This window comes from Neofelis nebulosa, chromosome 1, assembly GCF_028018385.1.
Source record: "Neofelis nebulosa isolate mNeoNeb1 chromosome 1, mNeoNeb1.pri, whole genome shotgun sequence".
Classification (NCBI taxonomy): Eukaryota; Metazoa; Chordata; class Mammalia; order Carnivora; family Felidae; genus Neofelis; species Neofelis nebulosa.
The window spans coordinates 151,579,290-151,589,913 of record NC_080782.1 but is presented as its reverse complement, the minus strand read 5'-3'; the positions used below and the strand labels follow the sequence as shown (position 1 = coordinate 151,589,913).

General features: G+C 46.3%; 1 protein-coding gene across 1 annotated transcript; it reads left to right on the top strand.

The window, feature by feature from the left end:
• The first annotated feature begins 287 nt into the window (after window positions 1-287).
• LOC131483695 (ral guanine nucleotide dissociation stimulator-like) lies at window positions 288-10,405 on the top strand. Its single transcript, XM_058682082.1, has 6 exons — window positions 288-874; window positions 1,472-1,531; window positions 2,476-2,669; window positions 2,923-3,341; window positions 9,523-9,633; window positions 10,157-10,405. The coding sequence occupies exons 1-6, from the start codon at window positions 822-824 to the stop codon at window positions 10,403-10,405; spliced, it is 1,086 nt and encodes a 361-aa protein (XP_058538065.1). The 5' UTR covers window positions 288-821.
• The last annotated feature ends 219 nt before the right edge of the window (window positions 10,406-10,624 follow it).

The following is a 10,624-nucleotide window of genomic DNA, read 5'->3' as shown; positions in this document are numbered from 1 at the left end:
TTCACGTCCCATTCTGTCTAGAATATATTGGCATTGTTGTATATGTTTCCTCAATGACTGTTCCCAGGTGTCCCGTTTCACCTGACCATCCTTGCACACCTTCTTCATGTCTCACATATGTTCATGATGAACAGGGAGATTTTTACCCAAAGAACATGGGGCTCATTGTATTAGGTCTATTGCTCTGCACTTTGGTTGCCAAGGAACACGCCCCTGGGGCCCCTCCAGATCATTCTGGATATGAGACCACTTACCTCACCCATTCAGCCCTTCAGAAATGTGGGACTGTGACATGATTCCCTTCTGTTACCATGTCGCAGTGCTGCACTGAACATCCTACATGTCCTATTACCCTGATGTAACCTCTGCCAGGAAATGTCCCTGTCTTCTGATCCCTAGAATGGACTGTGGTGTTAGAAATCGCAGGGAAAATGCTTTAATGCAGGGAGGTGCTGTCCATACTCATCTAAAAATCTGACCTCAGATCCTAACGTGTTCAGTCATTCCCCACCTCAAATTCTCATGTGAATGCCAAGATCCTTTTTCCTACTGTGGGCACCAGGTCTCATTCTTTCGACAAGTCACTGAGGGCTTGGGGGTTTGGTCTTCATTCTGGACCCCAACCCTCCTGATGTCCATGGTGCTGTGTCTGACTTTGTGTCCCTCCTCTGTTCTACCTCAGGATAAAAAGGCCACACCCGTGAACGAGAAAGAACTGTGTGGAGTGGACCATCGATGCAGGGCTGCTGAAGCAGCGAGTGGAGCACCTGGTGCCCGCCTTCCTGGGGAGAGGCCCCACCTACTTCTTCACATTCTTGGGCATGTACAGAGCTTTTGCTACCACCCAACAGGTCCTGGAACTATTGTTTATGAGGTGAGCACCCTGCCCTTCACAGCCTAGTGTGATTCAGCCCCTTAAAGCTTTGAGTCTAAGGAAAGTCACCAAACCTCCCTGAGTGTCACTTTGTTCCTCTGATCAGAGTAGAATAACTACAGGTACTCAGTGGGGGCACTGCTTAGAAAGTGACCCTGGCCCTGTGGAAAGGTCTGCTGGCAGGGCTGTGTCTGTGCTGGGTCATCTTTGTCCTCTTCCCCATTATCAAGTTTCTGCCTCATCCCTCACTGTCACCAGGTGCTGAGTTGGGCTTTTTTCCCATTTGAAAAGGAGATTTGAGGCTCTGTGTGTCTGAGTCCTGGGTCAAACCAGTCAAGGATGCCCAGGATGAGCAGGAGGCCCAGACCCACACCAATATGTGTGATGGAGCTGATTGGGGGCCTATCATTCATCAAACATACAGGAAGCCCCACTAGGTGCAGGCACTTCTGTAGGAGCTGACTAGGATCCAATGCACAGAGCAGACAGCACCCTCCCCTCCAGAGCTCCATTCTAGTCAGCAGTCAGTGACCCTGGATATGACAAGAGGTAGTATCCACAGGACAGCTGATATGATGCCCTTCTGGCCTCCTCCAGATATGGCTGCTTCCTTCCTGACACTGAGGAGGATGGTGGACCCCGGAAGCAGGAGAAAATGTGAGTAAGCTGAGCTCATGCTGGAGGGCCTTCCTTCTCCAAGACAGCAGTGCTGAGACTGTGCGTGGGAGGGGCTGCAAGACCCAGCATCCCACACATCTGAGAGTCCTGTGAGAGGGCAGAGTTCTGAGGGCTTCTCCCTGGAAGCAAGGTAAGGGGTCTTGTCCTGTCTGGTAGAGGATGGGCTGTGGGCACAGTGAAACAGCAGAGGGCATCCAAGGACAGATTCTGCCCCTTAGAGAGTCCAACCCCATCCCCTCCCACTCACAGGCTTGCCTCCACCCCCATCAGGGGACCCAGAATAAAGGTTTTGGGGAGCATCACGCTCACCACCTTGTGGAACATCAACAGTGTGTGCTTAGCAAGAGTTCAGGAGACACAGTGAGGGCTCAAGGACCACATGTCACCCACCTTATGGGAGACCAGTGTCAGTGGGAGGACACCCACATGTGCACTAGGTGAATGAGGCAGCATAGAGACATAGGTCATCACATTTAAGGTATGAGGAGGGTCCCAGCAAGCCCAGGCAAGAGACAGAGTCCCTTTGTCCCGAATTTGTTCAGATTTTCATGTAGCACTAGTGTATGCAGTGAAGGCACTGACTCATCCTGACACCACCCCTCCACTCACGCACGGAATTGAATTCTAGTGAGAGGTAGACAGGAGGACACACCAAAGAGTATGTCTGGCTTCCTCAAGAAGGACAGAGACGACCACATCATTGGTTAAGGGGTTCCCGTCAAATAGAATTTTCACAGCCCCTCTTCAGTGACCAGGACTCTCTTAGGTGGGACTGCCAAATCACAGGTGGACAAGGTATAGAACTACCCTCTGTACATCCAGGAGCAGGAGGCATAGAGGCCAGGTCCCACAGGCCTGTCCTGAGACATCAGTGCAGGAGGAACACCCCATGTTGATTGTTCTGGCTACTTTTGTATCCCCAGGGCCATTTCCTCCATCCTGGGCACCTGGCTGGACCACTACCCCGAGGACTTTTTCCAGCCCCCATATTTCATCAGCCAGAAGATGCTGCAGGCATATGTAGGGACCCACATGCCCGGCTCCGAGCTGCAGCACCACACCCGCCTTCTCTACTCAACATGGAGAAACTGTGAGCCCAATGAATCAGAGTCTCTGGGTGACAGGGACTCTGGGTGGGAGATGTGGGCATGTGGATGGGACAGGGTTTGCCACACAGCATGCTTCCTGAGACTGCGAGTGGGCTAGGAGTTGTGAGTAGTCTCAGATCACTGTTCCATTAACTTGCCATCTGGGAGACTTCCTCCTGGTGGGTTCTTTGACTCAGATGACAATGTCTGCGGGAGAGGTTTCCTTTATTTGGAAGGGCCATGGAATGGCAATCACGGTGATGACAGTTTCTATTCTTGAAGCTACGGTACCAGCTCCAGAGCGAGATCCAGATGTCCCTCAGGAGCTAGCCCCCGCTATCTCTGTGGTGCCCACTGGAACTTCGCAGCCCAGGCTGCCTGAAGCCACCACTCATTCTGGAGCTCAGCAGTTAGAGGAAGCGGTGACCCTCCCTTCAGCATCCCCACCAGTGCAAGTGGTAGTTCCAGCTCTGATTCACTGTCAGGAGCTGGAAGAGCCACCTGCCCCTTTGGTGGACCCACAACCTGAGCAGCCTCCAGCCCCAGCTGGCGGCGTCATGGAAGGGCTGGAGCAACCACCTGCTACAGCTGAGCAACAAGCCTCAGCTCCCGAGCAGCACCTCATGTTGGCTGCAGCCCCAAAAGATGAATGCCCTGACCCTGTCATTGCGTTGTTGGTAATTTTTGTTGTTTGTATAGAGGTATTTACTGTCCTTATGTATTGTTTTATAAATAAAACATAAATTAACTTCAAAAAAATTTACTCTGATCCTTTTTTTTTTAACTTTTTTAACGTTTATTTATGTTTGAGACAGAGAGAGACAGAGCATGAACAGAGGAGGGTCAGAGAGAGAGGGAAACACAGAATCCGAAACAGGCTCCAGGCTCTGAGCTGTCAGCACAGAGTCCGACGCGGGGCTCGAACTCACGGACTGTGAGATCATGACCTGAGCCGAAGTCAGATGCTTAACCGACTGAGCTACCCAGGTGCCCCTACTCTGATCCTTTTAAATTACAACTTCAAGTGTCATCACATACATTCACAGGATTTTACACCCATGACCACTATGTACTCCTAGAACATTTCCATCACAGAGACATGTGTACTACTAATCACCCACGGCTCATTCCCTCTCCCCAGTCTCTGCAACCACCCATCTCGGTTTCTGCTGCTTTAGCTCCTCTAAAATTTTCAGGCATGCAAACACACAACATGGCCTGTTGTGTCTGGCTACAACATAAGGGTGATTAATACTTGGTTAAAATTTCAATGAAACTAATATTTTTATGACAGAGGAATATTCCCCAAAGAACAAAGATTATGTGAAGCGCCTACTTGAAATATCTTCATTATTTCAAGTAGGCACGGGGACCCTTTGAGGTTTGACACAAGAGCAGAAGCCAGAAGAGAAATGTCTGGACCAGAGTGATACCTTGAAAATCTTTCATTTTCCTGGACAGGCCATGTTGATATTGGTCTAATGTGAATATTAGAAAAATACCTAAATGAAATATTCAATATTCCATGTATGTTAATCTATTAGGCAATAAAGTATAAAGTTCTTAAAGGTTTTCTACAGGTGACATTTATTTAGTAAAATAAATATTTAAATAATTAGAACAGGCACCAAGGTGGCTCAATTGGTTGAGTTTCCGAGTCAAATTTGGCTAAGGTCATGATCTCATGGTTCTTGAGATCAAGTCCCAAGTCAGGCTCTGCAATGACAGCTTGAAGCCCTGGTCAGGATTCTCCTTCTCGCTCTTTCCAAATAAATAGATATGAAAAAATAAATAAATACGGAGAAAAAATTTATATTCTTCGAAGAAATAATTACCCATAAGACATGGTGTCATCTTCCCAGTCCTTTTGCTTTGAGTGCAGCAGGCATCTGTGTTTGTGTCTACGAGTGGTGTGACAGGTTGGGTGTGGAAGGATCCCGGACTATGGTCTTGTAGTACGTGATGTCCCCACAGTGGACAGGCACAGTCCTGTCCCATTCTGCATTCTCAGTGGCCACACATCATCATTTACTCTGCATCTCCAGAAACTGAATGACTGGGCCAATTCCAATATCTTGACTCGCATCATTGTACAGAAGGGGACATCTGTACCACAAATCTCTCTTTCTTTAGGCGTGTACACCTAGCACAATTTTTGGAACATAATTTCTATGCATTTTTTGGGTGCTGCCTCCAGTTTCCAATATCTACAGCCTCTTTATTACATTGGGGCCTTATGTGAAAAGCAGGGACCCCCGGGACTGCCTGGATAACTGAAGAATTAGGAGAACAAGCCAGCACTGAGGCCATCAGGGTACCTAGGAGTGACCCATGGGGCAGGAAAGAAACCACACTCCCTCATTCTGACCTCCTGCACAGCATCCCTGCCCCATGTCCCGGAACACACTCATCCAGGCCCCATCCCATGACAAACCCCAGCCGCCTGTGCGCCTCCTGTTCCATAGCTCTGCTTCTCAGTAGAGCAGCCAGTCCCTGCTTTCAGGCCAGTGGAGGATGCAGCCTGAGCCACTGCTGTCTGCTTGCTGGCCCTCCACCCAGGCTGGGTCCCTTACTCTCAGGAAAGTACCTGTAAGTGCAGGTCAGGTCAATGAGTTAAAGACCATGACCTGAATGTGTTCATCCTGAGGACTGAGTGACAACAGCAAGAACCACTTGAACCTCCGCAAGCAAGAGAGTCCTTTACAAAGCACATCAGGAGCTCAAGGAGACTGCAGGATGGAGACTCAGTCAAGGGTTTGGAACCAAGTAAACCCCCACACACACACCCTTCAGGCTCCTCCAGTAGTGAAACGCTGCACCTGCCAGCCCCATCTTTGGGGAACAGTGTCCTTGTCATGAGCAGCCGCACAGCACCCTCTGGTGACCACAAGACACACAGGAATACTGCAGGGCTCCCTGATCTCTCAGCAAAGAAAGTGCCATTCCAACTTAGACATCCTCAGAGGATTCCAGGCAGATCAGAAACAACTCTGTAAAATTCAATGACATTGAGGTGCCTTTCAGGAAGTCTATGAAAAATATAGGTCTCTTCCCAACTGCAGTATTCTGAGATGAATTCACTGAGCAGTGGAGTCAGGCACTGGGTTCCAGGACAGAAAATAGAGACAAGGTGGCTACCTCCCAAGATGCACAGGGTGTGTTGTGGGAATGTGTTGGTAAGGATATGTCTATGTCACAGCTCTCTGTGTCTTTTTTTAAAGAAAACGTATATCAAAACAAACCTTATTTATGGAGTTGTTTGATTGTATCAACCACAAAACATTTCAGAACATTTGCATAGTATCCCTCCATATATCTGCTTACTCTCATCTAAATTCGATCACATCATCCTATATTCCCAGGTGCTTTTTCACTTATTAGGAGTGCATGATATGTTATATAGAGACTTCAGTGACTCTACAACATTACTGATACACCTAATAAATGATTTCAGTAATGTTAAGATATGTATGTCGATATATATAATGTGCTTAATTTCTTTACATGAATCACAAACTATCAGAGAGAGAAATTAAGAAAAGAATTTAAAATCACTCCAAAAGAATAAAATACTTAAGAATAAATTTAGCCTATGGGTACCTGGGTGGCACAGTCAGTGAAGCATCTGACTTTGGCTCAGGTCGTGATCTCACGATTTGTGTTTTCAGCCCTGCATTGGGCTCTGTGCTGACAACTCAGAGTCTGGAGCCTGCTTCAGATTCTGTGTCTCCCTTTCTCTCAGCTTTTCCCCACTCATACACTCTCTCTCTCTCTCTCTCTCTCTCTCTTTCTCTATCTATCTTTCTCACAAACATAGAGAAGTTAAAAAAGAAAAGAATGATTTTAAACAAGAAGATGAAGACCTCTTTACTAAAAACCAGAAATCAGTGGAGAAAGAATTTGAAGAGACAGAAATTAGCCGAAAGACATTCCATGCTAGTGGATCCCAAGAATTAAGATTGTCAAAATGTCCACACTACTTAAAGCCATCTACACATTCCCTAGGTGTGTTCCCTATCAAAGTTTAAGCACGTCTCCAAAAATAGAATAATCTTTCAATGAGGACAGAACCACAAAAGGCTCTGAATACCAACATCATTTTGAGAAGGAAGAACACAGTTGGACACATCATGCTTTCTGATTTTAAACTAGATCTCAAAGCTACAATAACCCAAGCAGCACGGTATTGGGGTAAAAACAGACACACAGATCATTGGAACAGAACTGAAGGCCCAGAAAGAAACCCAAACATATGTAACCAATTAAGTCACAGCAAAAGAACCAAGAATATAACATGAGGAAAAGACAGTCTCCTCAATAGGTGGTGTCAGAAACCCTGGGCACAGAAAAACAACTTGACACCTATTTAACACCACACACAGAAACGAAGTCAAATGTATTAAAGACTTAAGACCTAAAACCAGAAAAATCCTGGATAAGAACTTGGGCAGAAGGTGTGGGAAATCGCACAACTATGTCCTGAGTTAGGAGATTATAGGGGACGCTTTGCAAAGCAGATCACTGCTCTCTGGCCTTTCTGCAAACAGCCAGTAGCAGTTCACTTACCTAGTTGGTGTGTTTCTGGGGGGCAGGCTAGACTTTGCTTACCTAGTGGATGTGTATCTAGGGGTTGGGTACTGCATGTGCTCACAAAGTCTTTAGATCATGTTGTCGCATGGAATATTTTATCCTGTCTAAATTTGGTTTGCACAATGTCTTCAATACGTTCTTTCTAGCATGTGGCCCACTGATGTGTTGCACATTGTTTGTAGGTTTAATGACTATGGGAGCTTGAGAGCAGCTCGTGGAGATGTCCCTTAAACTCCCTGTCACCTCTCTTGACTTGCATGGAGTCTTAAGCAATCCTTTCTGCTGTCCTTGGCTTTGCTGGACAAAGCCAAATGCCAAACCCATGAGAATGTTTTTGATCTCAGTCTTGACACTGAGTTTTGGGATTTGACACCAGAAGCCAAACCTACAAAGGAAAAATAAAGAAGTGGGACTACATGAAACTAAAAAAACAAGTTCTGCAGAGTAAAAATATCTTCAACAGAATGAAAAGGCAACATAGTGAATGGGAGAAAATACTTGCAAACTACATACATGGTAAAGGATTAATACACAAAAGATATAAAGAACTCCTACAGCACAACAATGCAAAAGCAAAGAGCAATTATGAAACTGGCAGAGTCCTGAAGAGGCATTTTTCCAATGAACACATACAGATGGCCACCACATACATGAAGAGATGTTCAATGTCACTCCACATTAGGGAAATGAAAAGCCAAAGCCAAAGAGATATCACCTGAAACCTGTCTGAATGATCTTATCAAAAAGACAAGAAATTACAAGTGTTGGGTAAAATGTGGAGGAAAGCAAATCGTGCTCTGTTGTTGCACTGGAACTTGTGGCAGCGGCAGTCAAAAACAATTTAAAGTTTCCTCAAAAAATTGAAACGAGAACATCCATATCATCCAGCAATTTCCTTCAATTACCCTCCTAGGTATTACTCAGAACACTAACTCCCAAAAATACCTTCACACCTGTATTATGCCACATCATTTATAATAGCCTGGAGGGCATTATGCTAAGTGAAATAAATCACACAGAGAAAGACAAATACAAAATGCTCGCACATATATGTGGAACCTGAAACAAAGAATAAGAAAAAAAACTACAAAAATCCTCAAAACATAATAAAACAAACCCATAAATACATAAAGATGATTGCAAAGGTGAGGGGCAGGAAGGAGGGAAATAGCTTAAAGGTCAAAAGACATCAGCGAATAAAAAAGACCATGTCAAGAGCGAAATAGAGAGTAAATGTGACTTCAATATCTCAAATTCTAGCTTGCTCTATTTCAAAGACCTTAGTTCATTCCATTCCATTCACCAGACCTACCTGAACAATAAGGAATTTTTATGACTTGGCAGTTTTTGAAAGATGGGTTCTTTACTTAGTATTTCACATCAAAAAGGACAGAGTGCTTAGATTACTAGGTATGTTAGATTTTCAATTATTTTTATGGTTTATTGAAGTATCATTATGTCACAAAAATCTGCTTTGATCTAAGTGGACACTCTCATCACTCTTAACATATGTACATGCCACTGAAACAGTACAATAAAGGTAAGGTACATTGTCCATCACACAAAAGTGATTTTTTTCTCCTTGTTGTAGTGAGTGTTTTGCAATGAAAACGTTTTGGGAATCGAGCTCATGTATCAAATTCCATGTGATGGGTTATGCAGAATATAGTAATCATGCTAATCATGAAAATAATGATATTCAAGATAATCATAATCTCCTTAATTCCTCAGAGAGACAACTCACCCCCCGGGGACAAAACAGATGCTTAGGAGCGTGAACTGCTAAAAGTGGCCTACACCACACCATGTTACTGAAAACATAAAAGTACCAGTCATCTTGATATGTAAGTTTGTGAAAGCCTCTGCTCTTAGGCTTTTGCTTTCAGTGAGGTCATGGTGCTGCCTTCAGGATGTTTTCAACCTTTGAGACAGGATTGGAACACTCTATTGAAATGAGAAATTCCTATGCAACAAAACAGTGTCTTTGGAAAGAACTGGGTCTCTAACGCAGTCCGGACTACATACAGGCCACAGCACCACACACACACACACACACACACACACACACACACACACACCCCAACAACCTGGGAGAGGTAGAACCCATGGAATGAAAGAGCATTTGCTCAAGAGCTGATTTCAAAAGGAGGCTGAGAGGCGAGCACTGCCTGCTCAAGTACACATGCACTGGTTTCTAGGGACACAGTGGGCTCAGAGCCACTTATCCCTCATGCTCCCTGGTGAGTCCTGGAGGAGTTGTGATTCCTAAGGTCTGAAACTCTTGAAAAACAGAACGAATGCAACACAGGAGGCGCTCCACAGAAACATGAAGCACCACACCCCACGGCTATGAAGAACAAAACTGACAAGTCTGCCTGGAACAAGGAGCTTTTCCTTGGGAGAGTGAGAAGAAGACATTCCCACCCAACATTTCCCAAAAAGGTGACTTTGCACTCAATCCAAAAAACCCAGTCCTCTCCAGCACACAACTCCAAGTAGGAAAGAGTCTGGACCACCCTCTAAAAGAAAGAAGCTCCACTTGTTCATCGCCCATTTGCTTTGAGTTCATTGACTGAATGCAAATTGCCTTCAGAAATGAAGAGCTCAACAGGGAGTTGCACAACCCCTAATTCAGACTCCACACCCCATAGTCCCATTAACTCCCATGTTAGAGGACTGCCTTTAGCACAAAGCGGGGTGGGATCTCCCCGCCCCAGCAGAGAGTGCAACTTTGCCGCCAGGGGTGGGGCGCGGCAGGGCAGGGGGTGTGGAGGGGGGAGGCAGGAGGCTTGTGTTCACTTGAGGTTTCCACTCTAAATGGCTTCAACAAGTTCCCTGGCTGGGCTCCAGCAACTCAGGCCCACCACCCTGACTCTCCCTGGAATGTTTCTCTGGAATCTGAAGTCCCTGTGCTTCATTTTCACAGGCAGGAATGTTGCCTCCTGCTCATGGCTGCGACTTCCCTGGCCCTGCCTTGGCATTTTCCCACACCCTCAGGTCCACGCGTTCGTTCGTTCCTTCGCACCTCCACCCTCCAGCCACCAACCCAGTCAGACCTCCAAGGGCACTCAGGGTGACCCCCGATCTGTACCTGCGCTGCTCCCCACCAAATGAGCCTAACCCCCTGCTGGATCTCGGGCCTTCCTCCTCCAGGGAACCAGGGTACAACCCATAAAGTCACTCCTGAGTCCTCCAGACAACAGCCAGAAAGGAGCTCAAGAAGAACCCGGGAGCACAAGGGAGAGGGGGTGGGAATGGAAGGGAAGTCAGAGAAGGGCAGGGGAAGGCCACATGGGACCCTGTCACGAGGATCCCTACCTCGGCAGCACCACGACTGAGGCAGGTCCTGGAGGGAGGCTGTGGGTCTCAGCTGCTCCACCTTTAGGCTTCTTGC